The sequence below is a fragment of the Plectropomus leopardus genome, chromosome 19 (assembly GCF_008729295.1).
Source record: "Plectropomus leopardus isolate mb chromosome 19, YSFRI_Pleo_2.0, whole genome shotgun sequence".
NCBI classification, from domain to species: Eukaryota; Metazoa; Chordata; class Actinopteri; order Perciformes; family Serranidae; genus Plectropomus; species Plectropomus leopardus.
The window spans coordinates 5,914,973-5,933,824 of NC_056481.1; the positions used below are offsets into that span (position 1 = coordinate 5,914,973).

Here is an 18,852-nt window from a genome sequence, read left to right on the forward strand (position 1 = left end):
TCCGACAGGGAGATTGAGTACCTGAAGAAGGAGACCCAGCGCTGTGCACAAGTCGGAGCCGAGGCCACTCTTCTGAAAGAGGAGTCTGGACAACTTCAGGAGCAGGTGGGGCTCTGCAATTAATCAAATTTTATTCTCACTTACATTTTTGGCTTCTCTATAAAAGAATAAAATCAAGACAAAAATGATTATTTTGCCACATTTGGTACCACAATACTCTCGTTTTGTCTTGTGTTATGAATCCAGTGCACCGCTTTTCCTTTACAGCCGTGCGTTCAGTTTTGCAAACTTGTTGCAGACTCTCTAGTGACGTTTTTCTCCAAAAAGCAACTAGCAACAAAATTAGTCATATATTCAAATGTATTAGATTATATTTCATTCTCATGCATGCTACTGAAAATAATTACAGTCAATTGTGCTTTTATCAACAGCGCCGTGCCTCTCCCTCTCTTCTTTCACCGTGTTTATATTGATTTATTATTAATTTTATTGTATTAGTTGAATTATATTTAAAATTCAAGAAAAGTTAAAGAAGGTCATGAGTTATCATGTTTTTGGGGGGGATTTTTGGAATAAAGTGATTATAGAACAATAAAAAATACAGGTGCAGGGGCACATGGGCAGCCCAAAGAAATAAGAAAAAAAATAAGATCAAAACAAACAATAAAAAACAAAAATTACAAGAAACAAACAAAAAAGGATACAGCACAAGTCAAACTAGTGGGTATGCATGTTTTAATAATCGTGATCGAATATTGACCAAAATAATTGTGATTATGATTTTTTCCATAAATAAAGAGCCTTAGGTACGGGAGATGAGACTTTATCAAAATTTTGAATAATTAAATTACTTTAAAGCCCATATATATTTTGTGCTTAAAGAAGCCTCATCTTGTTTCTCATTATAATGCAGACGTTTGCAGTTTTTTTTGACTGTGCTGTCATTAAGGAGTTTTATTGATGGTTGCAGAGAAACTTTTAATTGGTTTGTTACTTTTAGTTTAGTAGCCATTTTTCTTTTTACAGAATTTGTGAAAACAATTTGGCTCAAAACTGCTTCAGTGAGTCATGTGGCCTTTATACAAACCATACGATATATTTCAATGAAGTGAAAACTCATGCTGAGGTTGTTAAAATAGCCCAACGTGACTCACACTGCTGCAGTATGTGGGTGAAGATACTTAAATGAAATGTAAATGTGTGTCAAAATATAAAAATTTCACCACCTCTAAATGGATAGCACTTTTTTTAAAAACGTTATTTTCTTAAAAATTAATCGGTTAGTTACCGGTTAAAGGGTGTCATGCTATCAAAGGCAAAATAAACCAAGACTTATGTCCCTAATCTAGCACTACAGGTAAAAGGCAGTATACGTATTTTTGCTTTTGGGGTCGACTGCTCCTTTAATACGTACACAGATCTAAACATTTGTATCTGTAACAATAACGAAGCTCTCTGTTATGGATTCAGATTTTTTGGACTTTACTATGTATGTTGCTCACATGCTGTAACACAAAAAAAGCAGCATAATTAAACATTTTCCTGTCTCTCTGTCCTCTGCAGGTGGCTGACCTGGAGTGCAGGGTGGAGGAGCTGAAATCTGAACCTTTATAAAGGCCTTTTTGTCTGTTAACGTATTTCAGAAAGCAGAACTTAACGAGTCGAAGAAGATAGAGAGAAGATATTAGTTATTGTTCTTGAAACGACCTGCAGGGTATTTCTCGTCACCACCTCGAGCTTGGTTTCTGGTCGCATACTGTATATGTGTCCTCAGGCTTTCAGCCACTTGACCCCACCCCCCTTTTAACCACATTTTTCTGTTAACATTTACGGGAACACGAAGAACGGTTTTATCACAAACGCAGACTCCGCTGAGCTCTAGATGTACTGTTCCTTTTTCATTTCCAGAGTTCAGTATTTAACCCCTTAATTTGTGGTTTCGTGACAGACCAGGCTGTTGCTTTTAATTGCCAAAAAACACCCTCCCCCCCTTTCTTTTTGCCTAGTTTTGTGACCTTTTTTGTACAGATGTGATACTGTGTGGTTTAACAATCAGTTTGGTTTGTAAAAAATTTGAATATGTGTATAACATTTAACATAATATAAACTAATGAGATTGAGGGTTGTTGTATATTTTACGTGATGAAGGTGTGTAAATTGGACGGAGATTGCACTGGAGAAGACATCGACAAGGTGCTTCACTGGAACGGAGGAATAAAGTTCGGAGGTGTCTTCGAAATTGTACAAACAGTAACCCAACCTTCGTAGGGGTCTTGTCACTTAACCTTGAGAACCACCTGCTGCCTACCTTTCAGAAGTGTTTGTGTATTTTTTACACATTAAGACTCATAAATGAGCGTCCAACCCCTCGGTTTTAACCCCTCGGACCACAGAAACAAGCCTCCACAACTGCTGTGCCACAAACGAAAATGGATCTTTTCTCCCCTAAAAATGGATGTTGTCAAGGACTTGTGTAACTGGTATTAGTTAGGACTACTGATATAAGAAACATTACTGGACTGGGATGTTCAAGAAGTCGTTACCAGCAGCAAACAGATTTTAAAAAGCTCGAACCAGCAGCTGCACTTGACACCACTGTGTGTAGCACATGGAAAACACTGCCAGGTTTTATACCTGTTTCAATTTACGCACAGTTTAAAAACTGAGTCTACTCGTGTCGACTGTCATACCAGTATGTTTGTATAGTTCAGGTAAGACTGAAATATTTTAATTTTACTTAATATTTATAATATAGTCAAGATGGAAATATGAGCTAACAAGGACAAAAACTGACAAAAGCAATGCAAAACATTCAGTAGACAAGTTATACTGTGTCATTAAAAAAAATGTAGATCTGGATGACTACAAGAACAAAATTAAGATTAATGAATTGAAAAAAAACAGGCATGTTATGAGTATTTTCATAATGTTAAGGCTTGTACAGTGCACATGCTTTGCATTGTATGTTTTGTGGAATAAATGGTCAACAGTGAAGTCAAGGTCGTGTTTTTTCATTTTAAAGCAAGTTGACATTCAGAGACAATAAGCTTTAGTTTATATGACTGTGGTGAGCTCATTTATGTTTTTTGTCTATTGTACTGCATGTTAATATATTTTTTCTGCTCTCAAATAATTAACAAATGTATTTAAACATAAAAATCCAAGCTTTTGGTTATGAAATGCTTTAGCGTTAAATAAACTATAAGAGTCGCTTAGGTCTTTCCACATGTATCCTGTTCTAAATGTTTTTGTGTCAAAGAGACTTATGGAGACAGTTTTTGAAATTATTCAAGTATTGGGTTGCAGCAGCTTCACAGGCTACAATTTAACATTAATGGTAAGAGGTGCACCTTCAATTTATGTTCACTAAAGTGCTTGTTTTTGCCACCGACAGGCTCAGATTATTTTCTTAAGAGACAGAGACAGACCTTTTTGTGACCTTTTGTTGGAGAGTAAGGTCTTGTTCAGACTGCCGGCCCAAATCAGCGATTTCTGCTAATTTCATCCAAACCACATTTGAAGATTGTTTAAAATGCGATTCCAATCCGATTTCTACACGTGTCCCAGTCCAGATGCTGTGGCAGCTCAAGTAAGATTTCAAGTTTTGTTTTTTCTAACGCAACACACAACATCAAATCCAGAAGGCTGAAGTGCTGAGCAGATCCATGCTACCAGCAGAGTGCCATGGAGGTTAAAAAGAGAGGAAGTTAAAGGGTTATATTGCCTCATATCATTGGGGTACAACATATGCGCAGTAAAAATATGATCTGCAGTTGCTGGCACACTATCATAGAACAAATGGATGACTGATTCATCAATTCCACAATCGGAACAACAGGGGCAACAGTCAGCAACAGGGGCAGATGCAAAAATTAAGAGAATTTGAGAGCAAAATGATGGACCTGATTCCTCATGCTTCAACACTGGAAAGCTGCATCAACAGCTTTGCTATATAATTACTGACACCTACATTGTTACCACAGCAACCCATAAAGATAGGTTGGTGATGTCTGGATGCAAAAATGTGATCTGATTACTTGCACAAAAAAAAAACCCACTGCAGATCATCTGTGTTCAAGATCTGATTTAAGAAACAAAAATGACTTGCCTGCAGTCTGAACATAATCATAGTTGAACCAGAGATAGACCTGAAATTGCTATTGTCAAAACCCACCAGACTCCATTTAAACAAACAGCAATTTTTATCATCATAAACACACTTAATACAGAGTGGACATAAACAAAATAAAACTGTCTTTGTTCGTCTTTGAACAATCACCAACTCTAGTTTTGTTGAAATAAACCCTTAATTCACAGTTAGATGTAAAATTATGCTGGATCTATACACACTAAAATTACTGTTTATTTACACTAATTCTGGTGGGTTTGCAATTGCAACTTTTGGGGCTGTTTCTGGCAAAACAAAAAGCATCTGTGTCTTTAACAAAAGGGTCTATCTCTACAGGGATCATTACAAAACTTCTATGAAGACACTTAGAATAATCTAAGTGTGTCAGTGCCAAAAACAAGCACGTTAAGTGGTCATAAAATGACGGTGCACATGCCCTGAGTGGTTAAATAGCAACCTGTTTTGCAACTGCCGGTTGCAGCAGCATCACCCGTCACTGGAGCAATTTAATTACTGTTTTTGTCTCTGTTAGTTACTTAGACACAAAAACATGCTTTAAACAAACCTAAGCTTTAAACAAACTTAAATTAAAATAATTTTATGTACAGGACATTCAAAAATTCTCTGCAGCTCTTGAAGAGCACATTCATTAAGTACTTGACCATTTAGTGCAGTTAAGCTTACACCGGCAATGATTTAAGCTCCTTCCAAAGTCCTAAAAATGTGACTACAAGTGCATCTTCTGATGATGTCTCCTGAGATGATAATTTCGGGAAAAGCTCTTCCCGCACTGGGTGCATTTGAACATCCTCTGTCCCAGGTGAAGCATTTGGTGAGCTTTGAGACTCTGCGGCCGGCTGAAGCTTTTACAACACTCGGGGCAGCTGTAGGGCCTCACCCCCGTGTGCTTCCTCTCGTGTCGCTTCAGGTCTCCTGACTGCCGGAAGCTCTCCCCGCAGTGTGTGCACAGGTACGGCTTCTCTCCTGTGTGAGTCCTGAGGTGCACGTTGAGCTGGCCGGTGTAGGAGAAGCTTTTGCTGCAGTGGGGGCAGCTGTACGGCTTCTCTCCTGTGTGAATGCGCTGATGCTGCTTGAGGCCGTAGTGGTTTGTGAAGCCCTTCCCGCAGTCGGTGCACAAGTACAGCAGCTTCACCTGCTGGAAACACGTGTGAGCTTTGAATGTTTTGGCGTTTGCACAGCTCTTCCCGCAATGAGGACACACGTATTCTTTCCCTCCCTCTTCCTCCTCTTCCTCCAGCTGATCCACAAGGCTTTCTGAATCGCAGTGTGACAGGTACTCCACCGGGTGATGCCTCTTGATGTGTTTTATAAGGTAGCTCTTTATAGTGAAAGAGAACTGACAAAACGAGCACGGGAAAGGCTCCGACGTGCAGTGATATTTCATGCATGTGTTGCTCTTCTGATGCTTTTTTAAGTTCCCCGACGTAGTGAAGACTTTTCCGCAGCGCTCACAGCTGCAAGATTTTGCATTTGTGTGCACCATCTGCTCGTGTCTCTTCAGGAAGCCAGACTTACTAAAGGTTGCCCCACACTGACCACACTTGAGCTGCTTGAAGGCACACTTATGTGCTTTGAGATCGTCTGGGTTTCCATATGTCCGTTTACAGCGACTACAGCTGAACCATTTGTATTTTGTTAACTTTCTGGCAGCAGGTGCTTCTGGCTCAGTGGAGCTTCGCAACGGCTTCTTACAGATGGCTGCTCTTCGTTTTGGAGCTATGAGCTTCGTTATGGCAGAAATTTTGGATCCAGCTCCGAGCCGCTGAGGCCTCTGACATTTTTGGACAGTTTTAGCCACTGATGGTTGTGGACTGAAGTCTGGATCCTCACTCTGATCATCATCGTCAGCAGGCAGTGGATCTTCTTCATGATTTTCCACTGTTGTCTCTGAGTGACTTTCGGTGATGTGCTGCTGAAGGGCGTCCACTGCTGAAAAAGTCAGCGAACACTCAGTACAGCTAAATGGCATGTTTGTAGATTCCTCTGAAGCCTCATTTAGTTTGTCTCCCATCTTGCCTTGTTTTTGGTGACTCCGCAGGTGCCTGGTCAGGTCGTTGTACTGGCCAAAGCACTTCTGACACACGGTGCAGACATACGGACGCAACCTCTCATGAACATACAACTTATGCTTTTTTAGGGTGGCTTCGTTTGTGTAGCCCTTACCGCAGTGCGAACAGCTGAACTGGGATGTTTCTGCCTCTCCTGCAGCAGCGTTCTCAGTTTCAGTTATGTCCATAGCTTCTTGCACATTCTCGCTTTCATTCACATCTGTTGTTTCCTCGGTTACAGCTGAATCAGCAGTGTTTAAAACTTCAGATCCCGGTGTCTCACTCTCTTCCTTTTCACTAATAATTTTGTCCTGATTAGGACTGTTTGTTTCTTTTATCCCAGCTTGTTTTCTGTGAACTAGCTGGTGTCGGATTAAGCCAGACGCCTGGCTGAAGCTTCTCCTGCAGTGTGGGCAGCAGTACGGACGTCTGTTTGAGTGGACGCAAAGCTTATGCCTCCTGAGGTGAGGTATTTGTTTGAAAGTCTTACCGCAATCACCACACGTTTTAGACTCTACAGGATCAACAGCTAAAACCACCAGGGGTGCAGCAGAGTGACCTGAGTCGGCATTTGAAGCAGGATTTTCAGGTTCAGCCGTCTCTGCAGCTGGTGTTGTAGCACCCTCTTCTGGCTGGGCGTGGAAACATTCTGTGTGTCTCTGCAGGAAGGACTCTGTGGTGAAGGACAGCTGACAGTGGGAGCACGGGAAGATCTGAGAGGCTGCAGTTGCATTACTTTCTGCAATTAAGAGATAAAGAGGAAAGAAATGTGTCAACATAAATTGACAAGATTTTAGAATAAAATGGCATAAAAATTCAAACAAAGTCAATAAAGAATAACTACCAGGGTTCCCATACATTTCGTATCAACTTATTTAAAAAAATTTCCATAACTTTGTGATTTTTTAAAAGCTCTTTTAAAATGGGAAGGTTTATGAAGCAATACAGGCATACATTATTGAACACGCACTTCGCAGGCGTCTGCAGGTAAGCAAACTGGAAACACTTGCTAATTTTCACTCGCTCGTTAGACACACCCTTTGAAAAATAGCTGAATATGCCAAAAAGCCGCACCAGCACACACGAATACTTCGCAAAATGTCAAGACATAACCCCAAAACCAAACCTATTTTTTGCGTAATGTTAGAAATGTTTCGGATTTTTCTGAACATATTTCCAACAGTAGCCAAAACAATGCATATTCAAAACTTTTCCAAAGCATATCCAAAACACTTTTCTTATTTCCAAGCTTTTCCAAGAATTTCTTGACCATAGGAACCCTGAACTACAAATATCTAATATTTCATGAGTGGCAACATTTAGGTTGTAACAGATACCTGCTGCATTCAGCTTCATCACCCACACTTGAGTCCAGGCTTCACTGAACTGGGCGAGAAGTTTGCTGCTGGGCCAAACCATGAGCTCGTCTCCAGGGTTTATGGTGCGACAGCAATGAAAGAGGATGCTGCCTTTGTACTGGACCACCAGCAGGTTTGCCTCTTCTTTGTGACGAGCACAATTTATGTACCTGCGCAAGAAGAGAGAGATCGAATTTAAACATGGACTGATTGTGAGATGCATCTTGATCAACGATATGAAGAGACACCGTGAGGTTACATGAGAAACACAAACAAAGCATGTCCAAAACACTGACATTTACACATTAGCTGCAACTAGTTTAACAAACTGTTGGCAGTCGAGTTGCACTGTGGGTAATGTAGGCGCCTGACTGCATAAAATAAATAAAGATAATATCCCTCTTTCTGCATCAAGTTTGATACTTTTTGTAAGCCCTCCATTGCAACACCGATAATGTTATAAAATTGGTGGTGTAGTCTTTTTTATGAATTCTGAGACTGAAAAAGGAAACAGACGCAGTAACAAAAGCAGAATTCAATACGTTACCTCATCCAGTTTGAGTGTGACTCTCTAGCAGCATCAATGTACTCATACTCATCTTTTTCTTTGTAAATCTGCAGAAAATTAGATTATTTTCAAGACAAAATACACACATATAACACAAAAATTTGAAGAGGATAAATCATATCTGAGCTCACCTCCCAGGAGAAGTCACTTGCCATGGCATTCTCCCTTGTCGTCATTTCCCCCTCATATGGTCCAAAATGCATCCCCGGAGACACTATCGGTCCGTGATTTATGACCCCGACTCCTGCACTGGGAATACTGGACCTGCCGATCATCAGGCCATAGGGCAGAGTGAGGAGCGCCCTCTGGGGGAGACCCATGCTCGTTGGAAAGTCAAGAATAAAAGATGGGCCGTTAATGTTAGCGGGGTCACTCTGGTCCTGGAAGAGAGTCAGACACTCCTCGCAATCTGAAAAACAGGAGAACACAGTAATTAAACTTTATGTTTATTAGTATAAACCCAATATTTTAACACATGTTAATATAGCACAATTTAATGTCATACCCCATCTACAATAAAGCTTTTGACTATGGCAACTGCTTGTAATAAATTGCAGACTGCGCAGGCTCTCTAAGTTTCAGATTTACTCAGTTTTAATAATCAGTTTTAAATGTCTTTTCTTTTTCTCTTCTTCTTGCACAACTTCATATTGTAATGTCATTGTGCTGTGTGTTGGTTCTGACCTACTAAGGGACTGCAGATGAAAATTAGCTCTAAGCTACAATCTGGTACAGTGCATTAAATTATAACATTTATTATTTTAACTGTACAATGTCCCTTTTAAATGAAGTAAAAAAAATAACTACACTCTTTATTCTAGGTGATTATACACTAAAAAAAAAACATACTTATATATTATATTCCATTTTGTCACTATATTCCCCTTTATCCTCCACACTGGAACTTCAATTGAAAGGAATAAGGAGGACGAATAAAACAACAATAATGCAGTAAACTTGCATATTCCATGTTAATTTAGTCTATGATTACTTTCTTATTCTTTCTTTAGTTAATGAAAGATGCTGTGAATATAAGCAGATGAGCAGAGAAGAAAAGAGTTTATCTTGCTTACAAAAGCCCCCGTCAGCCTCTGGGTTGTCTCCATGTCCCACTGTGTCCAGTAACTTCTGGATTGGAGTTTCTGCTGCCTCTAGAACAGGTATCACTGGGAGAGAGAAGAAACTGTCTTAGAAACTCAAGACAAGTTTTATCAACAGTTTAAGACTCCCATGCTGACATTTTCTTTGCACTTTTAAATTACTGCTGTACTGATTATGGGCAAAATGCAAAACATCTGCCCCAATAACAGGCCAGACCTTTAATCTGTCGGCCTCTAAAATACAGCCAGCATTCAAGAGTTGGAGGAATATTGCACATTTGAAGGGTTCCAGTAGCTGAAATATTGCACCAAGTTAAATGTCAAACAATACAATAATAAATAAACTTATCCTACCTGCAGCATTGTTGTCCTCAGGGGGGAGGCACTCCTCTGCAATAACAACCTCCTCGGTTGTCTCAACCCACTCCACCCCGGTGCTCCTGCCCGACATGAGTGCGGACTCTGAGGAGAGTTGATGCAAAGTGTGAATCTGTATCACAGACTCAGACAAACACACACTGCAGCAGATAGACAGCTTACGTAACTTAGCATCCTAGCCTAGCTCGCTAAATATAAACCAATTCAGCTGTTTAACACTATATTTCATACAGAAGGAGAGACACTCCTCTTGATAATATACAGTGGAAAGAGTCATGTCATGGCTAATGAAACGTTAGCATGGCTATCTAAGAGCTAGCAGCTGCTATGCGGCTATCACAGACGAAATGTAACACAGAGCAATAAATCCCCGGTTAACACTCTCTACGTTAACCCGTATAAATCTCTGTACTTACTCCAATCACAAAAGATACACTCCTCACACTGTTTTGTTCGCCAGCTGCCGTTAAATCCGGTTTTAGCCGTTAGCTGACATGTCAGAAACAAAACTATCCGAGACCAAAGCGCTTCCCCGGAAGTAAATAAATCCCTCTTTCAAGATAAAGGCCCATATATACATAGATCCGTTCTTTTCGAAATAAAAGCAGTAACGTGAAGTCAAAATACCTTTTGCTGTTATCTTCTAATGCACGTGTTCACATAATCTTCCTATTAAGTCTAACCAGCAATATTGACACATTTTACACCTACTTACTGTACTGAAAACAGAGATTCGTGCGTCTAAAAACAATATATAATACAATATATGCGATACATGTTAAAAACAACCTACATTTCAGAGTTGTAAGAATATTGCACATTTGAATAATTACACAGAGGATTGCTGATGCTTAAATATTGCACCACGTTATGTGCAAAAATCAATATAACGCGCCCACTCCCAATGTAAATGATAGAAAAGGTTTCTAAATCCTCAAAAACAAATGGATACAAAAACAATCAAGTATCGTTTATTGCCCCAATAAGGTGTCGGGCCATTTATCAAAACTATTAATTAAACAAATAAATACATAATGATTATTATTTGTTTATTTATTTTCATAACATTACTGTGATTCTACCCTCTACTTCTCATTTGTTATTTACTGCTGTACGTGTTCATAACATCTTCCCACTAAGTCTAACCAGCAATACTGAAACATGTTATACTTACCTATCGTAGGAGAAAGGGAAATTCATACGTCTGCAACGACTATTTCAACTCAGTCAGCGGTCCTTTCGATATCGGCGCCGCTGGTGTAGTGGTATCATGCAAGATTCCCATTCTTGCGACCCGGGTTCGATTCCCGGGCGGCGCACTGGTTTTTTTCCTGCGTGTCTGATAACACTTTCTTTTTATATGATTCACAAAACTTGCAAGTGTGTCTACAGGCTGTTGTACAGTTGAATAAAATCCACGCTATATAAGTATTATCCCAGTTAGCAACGTTAGGTTTCAAAACATTTTGAGAATGGTACAATGCAACCTATCTCTTAAAGTAAGGGTAACATTCACTATGAACATATACAACAACATATGTTTATTTTTTTGTTGTAAACATATCGCATGGTTTGCAACCTCAGTAACATGTTCTGAATGTTGCTTTGAAAATGTTATTCCTTTGTTCTCATGTAACATTGTTGGGATGTTTTATAAATGATCTGTCACTTTAATCATCACCAAAACATCCCCTGAATGTTGCATTAAAACATTATGTCTTAGTTTGCATTTAACCTCACAGGATCATTATTTGAATTGATAAACATCCTTAAAAGGTTCTTTGAAAATTAAGTTTAAATCTTTAAAACATTGTTGCAATTTGTAGGTAATGTTAGCCAATGTTTTGGGAACTTTCCTTGCTAGCTGGGATATCTTTTACACCAGTGGGACCCCTTTTCTGTCACTGAGTAAACAGTAAACATTTTAATTTAACTATTTTTTTTATAAGTTATCTTTTAATATATTCTTTGATTTCGCCTTGATCCTGTATAATCTTAGTGCTAATATTTCCGTTTGTTATTTTTTGAATTATATTTACTCTTATTTGTGTGGGTGTTTATTGTTGTTTCGTGATTGTTTCTCTCTTGTTTAGTACTACTATAAATTTTGTCTAACCTTAGTTTGGCATTATTGTTTAGCTCTTATAATTATGTTGCCTCTGCAAGAAGCACTTTGTAAACTCTGTTTTAAAAGCTGCTATATGAATAATAATCGTTATCAAAACTATATCATTATTGTTATTATCAATTATTATTATTATTATTATTATTATTATTATTATTATTATTATTATTATAGCTCTGCTAAATGCCTTGACAGCATCCGTTCCTTGTTGCCTGGCAACCTGCTGAACCATGTTTGTTGATGTTGTTTAGAGTGGGACAAAAAAAAAAGAGTAACAACTGTTTCCTGGCAACGACGAAGCCGACAGAGAGAAACCTAAAACTACTCAAAGCACCGAGATGAAATCCGTTAAATTTAGCGTCGGTGTGTCGGAGCGTGAGGTGGACCGTGAACCGGCGGAGGGATGTCCCTATATGTGCGGGATGTGTCCGTCCTGCGCCTTCGCCCCCAATCCTCCGGGCGCCTCCGGTGCGTGCGGAAAGTGTCGGATGAGTTCAAGAGGAGGTTCATGGTGGAGCTGCTGCTGCGGTGCAGGAACATTAAAGTGCTGGAGAGCATCCAGAGGGTCCTGGGTGTCACCTCATGGACTTTATTCACTTATGCCAGATCCAGGAGCCCGACCTCCCCTCAGGATTACCGCCCCTCCCGCAGCGCGCAGCGGGGGCTGCACGGGAAACCGCTCGGGATGGACCTGAAAGAGATCTGGGACTGGTTCAACAGCAGCTCCGACTGGATTAAATCACGATATCTGTGCCGTCTGTTCTCTCTCTGTGACCCGGAACTATTACGCATGGTGGCTAATTTAACCAGCGTGCTCCTGGTCAGACAAAAACGAGGGTTTCTGCAATTTAATGGTAAAAAAAAAACATATATATATATATATATATATATTGCAACAGTCTTGCACTGCAATTCCCACCATGTACCACTAGAGGTCCGCAAAGGGCACAGATAAAGATGCACAGAGGTGGCTTTAGAAATATATTTAGATAGTTAGCAAAAAGAAAATGTAAATAGATAATTAATAAATAAATGCGTTTATTATAATAATAGTTATAGTTAACAACAATAACAATAACAATAACAATAACAATTATGTTATTATTATTATTATTATTATTATTATTATTATTATTATTACGAACATAACATATAACTCATTTTAAATATATAAATATAGTTGCTTGATATTTTTTCAGGTCATTTTTTTGTGACCCTTTACAATTTTGATTTCCTGCAATTTGTGGCATTTCATGCCAAGTTACAGATTACTTTTTTCCAAATGTTTTTGGGGAGAAATCAAAGCAATTTGTTCATTTTTAAAGTTTAAATACTTGTGAGGGGTGTCAAGAAAACTAATGTTGATCCAGGTTTCAAAGGGTTAAACATATAATCAGTATATGTATGTATATACATTATTTCTATATTTTTCTTTTTTAGTCTGGTGCATGTTTAGTATTGTTTTTGTAATTATTTAATTCTATGTATTTCTTTTTTATTCTTTATTTTCTCTTTGCACTTTTTCTTTGCACTGTGTGTATGAAGAAACACATTCCTGATTTCTGTATGTCTAACACAAATGGCAGAATTGACATTAGAGCTGACTTTGACCTTATGCTCCTTTTCAGTGAGTAGTCGTCATACCTGTCAGCGTGTTGATGGAGACTCGGAGGACCCTGCTCTCATGGTGGTGCCTGGATCCTCAAAGTCTGTATCCGGAGTCAGCCGCTACCGAGACTTCATCAGCTGTCTGCCTGTTCACCTGTCAAAGAGGATATTAGGTAAACCATTAACACTTTGATAACACAACAGAAACACATGCACACCGCCAGATTTGCACTCTGAATGTATTTCTATTAGTTCTTACTGTTTTAATGCAACATAAACAGTATAAATGCTGCACATTAATATGATAATATTCATTCTCTTATTGCTTCAAGATACTAATACACAGAAACAGAAGTGGAGTTGACTTTCCACTGTTCAATCTGAATTGTGCATTGACATAAACTAGTAATAAATTAAGCCACTGTAACTGCACTGTGGTGATGCAACTTTACCCCATTCAAATGGTTAACCCTTGAATATAAGAAGAGCAAAGCCCTAGCGATCAAACGACCAGTGAGCTCTGTATGCAGGTTCAAAAAGAGGAATATGACATATGCTGTACAATTAGTATGTAGTCACTAAAAAAGGAAAAAATAAAATGTAGTAAAAAGTAAAAGTAAAGGATTATATTTCCCTCATAGATACAGTGGAGTAGAAGTAGCATTAAATGGAAATACTGGCCTACTAAGTAAATTAGTACCTCAAAACTGTATTTACAGTACTTAAGCAAATGCACTTAGTTACTTCCACCACAGAAAAACAGTGTGTGTCAACGGTTCATCAAACAGGGTTCCCACGGGCATGGAAAACATGGAAAGTCAATTTCACAGTCACGTGCTCCAGGCCTGAAAAAGTCATGGAATTAGTAAAAATAATTTCATGTTTTGGAAAAGTCATGGAATTAGTAAAGAACAATTCACAGAATCAGTAAAATATAATTTAAAGTTTTGGAAAAGTCCTGAAACTGTTATAGTAATCCTCTGTCTTTTTTAACTTTCTGCAGCTGTCAGCGCAGCTCTAATGAGCATCTGTGCATGGCGTTTTGTTTACCATCACGTATGTTTTTACATTTTTATTCTATGTACTGTGTACGTGTGTCCTCTACCAGGTCTTTTAGATGAGCACACCTTGAGACGCTGCCAGAAAGTCTGTCAGTACTGGCAGCACCTTGCACGGGAAACCGAGGAGGAAATCAAGTTCAGACGACTTTTCCAGGATCAAATTGCAGCAATGATGAAGGTGAGGCCTTTGAATGTTTACGTGATTTCATAATATGAATGTAAAATTTGGAACTGAGGATTTGCATATTTAAAACTGTGCAAAGTTGTTGTGGTTTTTGAGGATGGAATCAAATGTGGCGTCAAACGTATGACAATAAAATTTTTTGTCTGTTTTAGAGGTGCAAAGGTATGAATATAGTCAGTCCTACTTATGCCAACTTCACTGCAGTCCCTGTACCTGCCAAGGATGATGAGAACGTGGATATTCACCCCAATGTCCAAAAGGTCAACAAATCAACACCCGGACTCCTAAACTTATTTTGTACCAGAAATACGGCAGTAAATAAGTTGATTATCCTTTCGTTTGGTTGCACAGATGAAGCCGTTTGAAGCTGCTTACGCCAAAACCAGAACCAAGACCGTGCAAATGGAAGAGCGAAATGTTTACTGTGGTGCATATTTCACCACGATGCTGCTGGACCAGTAAGTGTTTTGAATCTCTTTGTTCACACTGCACGCTGGAAGAAAAACAAGACTGATTTAATTTGGTTGTGTTTGACAGAGAAGACCCGCGTCGGGTGGTGGACTACAGAGGGGGCTCGTTTATGGTGACAGGCTCCAACGACCGCGTGGTGCGTCTGCTTTACGTGGCGTCGGAGACCAAAGTGGTGTCGGTGCTGAAGGGCCATGTGGGCAGCATCCGGGCCGTGCTGCTCTGTGACGACAGAGACCTGCTGATAACTGCCAGCTGCGACGCCAGTATCAGGTGAGGAGGACGATGGTTATCAGTGATAATTACATATATTTTTAATATATTTTACATTTTTCTGTTGTTGTATGTTATGTTATTGTTATGTTACTCGCCCTCTCTCTCTCCTATGTGTCATTTTGTCATCTACTGTTATTTTATTGTTCTTTACGATATGTATTGCACGTCTGAAGAGGGATCCCTCCACAGTCTTAAGGTGTTTACCGTGTTTTTCTCCCCATTAAAGTTTTTTTGGGGGAGTTTTAAAGGTTTTTCCTGACACTGTGAGGGTCCAAGGACAGAGAGATGTAAAGCCCTCTGAGGCAAATTGTGATTTGTGATAATGGGCTTTATAAATAAATTTGAATTGAATTAAATAGTTTCCTCTTTGTAACTTGTAGGGTGGGTGTTTATTTGTTTGTTTGTTTGTTTTGTTTTGTCTTTGCAGGTGTTGGGATATGAAGACGGACAGGTGTGTGATGGTGCTGTATGGTCACACTGGCACCGTCAACTGTCTCGACGTCCACGCTGACAGACTCGTCTCAGGAGCTAAAGGCGGTTCAGTCAGAGGTAAGCAGCCTTTGACGGATTCATACAGTCATACTGAAGCTCTGGATTTACACATATGGTTGCATTATTTCCCTTGGAAAAGAGATTCTTAATCTCAATGGGACCGACCTGGTTAAATAAAGGGTAAATAAAATAAAATAAATGATTATTGCTTCTGAGTTTTTTGCATACTTGTTCAGGGGAGTCACTGGATGACCTTTTTTTGTGACGCTGCTTACACACTTTAAATTGAAATGAATTGAAATTTATTTTGATCATGTAAAAATGGGAAAGAAAAGATTTTACAAACAAACATATCAAAAAGGAGTGGGAAGAAGTGCAAACATATAAAATCCCAGCCCTTCTCCATCAGTTACTGAAAAATAATTGACCCCCTTCCATTTTTATATACATTGAATTTAAATAAAAATAAACTATATATGACTATATCTAAACATATTTATATTTTTAATATATAATGAATAAGAGGAAGAGATAAAAAAAAAAGGAAATAATACTACGAAAGGGACAAATTAAAAAATTTAACCAAAAACCCCTGTAAACACCTGGTGACTGTCAAACCCCTTATTTTCCCATAAACCTGATGAAAATTAGACCATTGTACATCTTTTTAAATTGGTTCATGTTTGAACATGGCTAATGGCTTTTTTGTGGTACAGAGAATAACATATATGTTTTAAAATGTTAACTAAACTTAACCACCACGCTGCCAGTGTGGAGTCTGAACACAGGGAAGCATTTTGAGGATTTCCATTTCAAGCACCTGAGTCCCGTCCAGTGTGTGAGGATCAACACGAGAAGGGTGTACAGCAGCTGTGACCGGGGCTTCGTCAAAATATGGGACATGGAGAACGCGGCGCTGCTCAGAGTGAGTCATTTCTTGAAAACAATATCTATATATACATCTGCACTTGATAATGCCTTTGCATTTGTTCATAAATAAATATATATTATTTTGTGTAATGTATTATTTCCTGAAGGTGATCGACACCCACAGGAGCTCAGTGAAGTGTCTCTTCTTTGACGATTGGCACCTTTTATCTGGGGACTCTAACGGTCAGGTCATGGCCTGGAGCATCGACTGCAGCACTAGAGAGTGTCTCATGACCTTCAGCCACCCAAAGTAAGCAGGAAACCTCCTGAGCAGATGACGCAGAGAAAGTATTTTACACAATTATATTTAATTTGTAGGAAATACAAAACTTTTCAGTATATTTGAACATATTTTTCAGTCCCTTTTTTTCAATATGCTTTTAAAATGTTTCACGTTGCTGCAGGGAGGTCAAATCTCTAACTCTCGTCTACCTGCGTGTCGTTACCGGCTGTGCGGATGGAAAGATTCGGATATTTAATTTTCTCACCGGAGATTGTCTGAGAGAGATCACTGCAGAGGCTGAAACAGGCCGAATCCTGTCGCTGCACTTCCACGACAATAGGTGAGTCAGGTGTTTACTTTTTATTACTGTGTGATTTTTTTTGTAACTTTAGTGTTCAGTAGTGGCTAATTATTTCTTTCTACACCCTCCTTCAGAATATTAGTGAACGCAACAACCAGTGTGAAGCTCTACCAGTTTGCCAAAGTGTTCTGGGATTACGCAGAGTCAGCAGAGGGAGGTCAGGGTGATGCGGTGGCTCAGGATGGTTTGGTTTCAGAGAAATCTGCAGCTTCGCTCAGAAAACTTCTCTTCACCGACTGCAACAACAAGAAGCCAGAGAGAGCTGAGCTTCTTACCTGCTCCCTGCCTACCTCTGCGAAATGTCGAGCACAAGGTAAGCACGCTCAAGTCAAAAACAACAGCAAAAAGATCTTTTGTAAATAAAACTTTTCCTTTGTAGCCAGCGAGCGCTGTGCGAAAGAGTCGGTGATGCTGAGTGAGAAGGCAACAAGTGAACGCATGAAGAAGAGGGGGCTTCATCACCCTCTGACACGTGACTCCATCCTCCTCAGGGTCAACGCCATCCACAAGGCGCAGTGCACGGACGAGGTCAGCATCAACATGGAGGTCAACGCCAGGCTGAGGGATTCTTGGGGACCTTCAGATCCTTCGCGCTGCAACATGAAACAGACTCAGGCGTATCCACAGTGGCACACACATGACGGCCGTCACACGAGGGCAAAGACGTGTGTTCCAATTTTAAAGAGAGCCGTCAGTCAAAATATGTCAAACGCGATCAAACGCAGAGACGTCTCCACAGCTCCTGACACCACGAGGAGACGCCACATGAGTTTATGTTGTAAAACAGCTCAGCCACACAGTGCCGACGCACGCAGGGCAATCAAGAGAGTGAGTGGATTCAATACAAAAGCCACAGAGGAGACTACTGAGTGCATGCCACCTAATCCAGAGCACTGCATGAAAACCAGCACCAGCTTGCCCAGGATCAGCCCAGCGGGTCCACTCAGAGAGCAGGGAGGGTTCAGGCTGCTCACAGTGACCCAGCTGGAGGACTGTCGGGCCAAGACGGCTCTCACTCAGAGCTGTGAGCAAAAACTGTCAAAGAGGAGTCAGAAGCAGGAGAAAACACTGTGAACAAAGTCACATGTGCTTCAACAGACACTTTTTTTAAAGATATATGTTGGCAGAACTCTTTCTTCACTGAACAGTGTGTGTTATGGTCATTTTTGGACATATTTTAAAAGTAATGTTTCATTAAAATTCCACTAGGGGTCAGTACTGTATCATCTGAGTAAGGCTGGACCAGCACCCAGGACAAATACTGAAGTTATGTAGTGTACTTTACATTTTTTTAAACTTATTTTTAGTTTATTATTCATCAGTGGTAAGTTTGTATTTTTCAAGATTTGTGTTTGTTGAATATATCTTGATATTATATTTCTATTAATACACTCAGTTGTTGATAAAGGGAGGGAGAAGCACACATTTAATTAACAGTTTATATGAAGCTTTTACACGTTTGACGTTTGCATCTATAGTTTTATTGCATCAAACTTTTAAAATAAAAAGTATTTTCGCATTT

General features: G+C 39.5%; 3 protein-coding genes and 1 non-coding gene across 4 annotated transcripts in view; 3 read left to right on the plus strand and 1 right to left on the minus strand.

Moving 5' to 3' along the window:
- Nucleotides 1–3,389, plus strand: part of ppp1r9bb (protein phosphatase 1, regulatory subunit 9Bb) — a 34,087-nt gene extending 30,698 nt beyond the window's left edge. Inside the window, exons 11-12 of the mRNA XM_042507436.1 lie at nt 9–105; nt 1,564–3,389. Of these exons, the coding sequence (XP_042363370.1) occupies nt 9–105; nt 1,564–1,614 (148 nt within the window). The 3' untranslated portion in view covers nt 1,615–3,389. The remainder of the gene's footprint in view (nt 1–8; nt 106–1,563) is intronic.
- LOC121958489 (histone-lysine N-methyltransferase PRDM9-like) lies at nt 56–10,125 on the minus strand. The gene is made up of 8 exons (XM_042507435.1): nt 10,019–10,125; nt 9,579–9,686; nt 9,198–9,290; nt 8,256–8,533; nt 8,104–8,171; nt 7,536–7,726; nt 4,814–6,937; nt 56–113 (listed from the first exon to the last, which is right to left on the minus strand). The coding sequence occupies exons 2-7, from the start codon at nt 9,673–9,675 to the stop codon at nt 4,857–4,859; spliced, it is 2,808 nt and encodes a 935-aa protein (XP_042363369.1). The 5' UTR covers nt 9,676–9,686; nt 10,019–10,125; the 3' UTR covers nt 56–113; nt 4,814–4,856.
- Nucleotides 10,126–10,850: 725 nt separating this feature from the next.
- Nucleotides 10,851–10,921, plus strand: trnag-ccc. Its single transcript has one exon. It is a non-coding gene; the product is annotated as a tRNA-Gly (tRNA).
- A 1,144-nt stretch (nt 10,922–12,065) lies between these two features.
- Nucleotides 12,066–18,404, plus strand: fbxw10 (F-box and WD repeat domain containing 10). The gene is given in 13 exon segments (XM_042508202.1): nt 12,066–12,189; nt 12,192–12,581; nt 13,356–13,508; nt 14,444–14,574; nt 14,733–14,840; nt 14,932–15,038; nt 15,118–15,321; nt 15,752–15,873; nt 16,587–16,741; nt 16,854–16,996; nt 17,151–17,309; nt 17,405–17,643; nt 17,710–18,404. Coding segments are annotated over 13 exon segments (2,730 nt in total).
- Nucleotides 18,405–18,852: the final 448 nt, after the last annotated feature.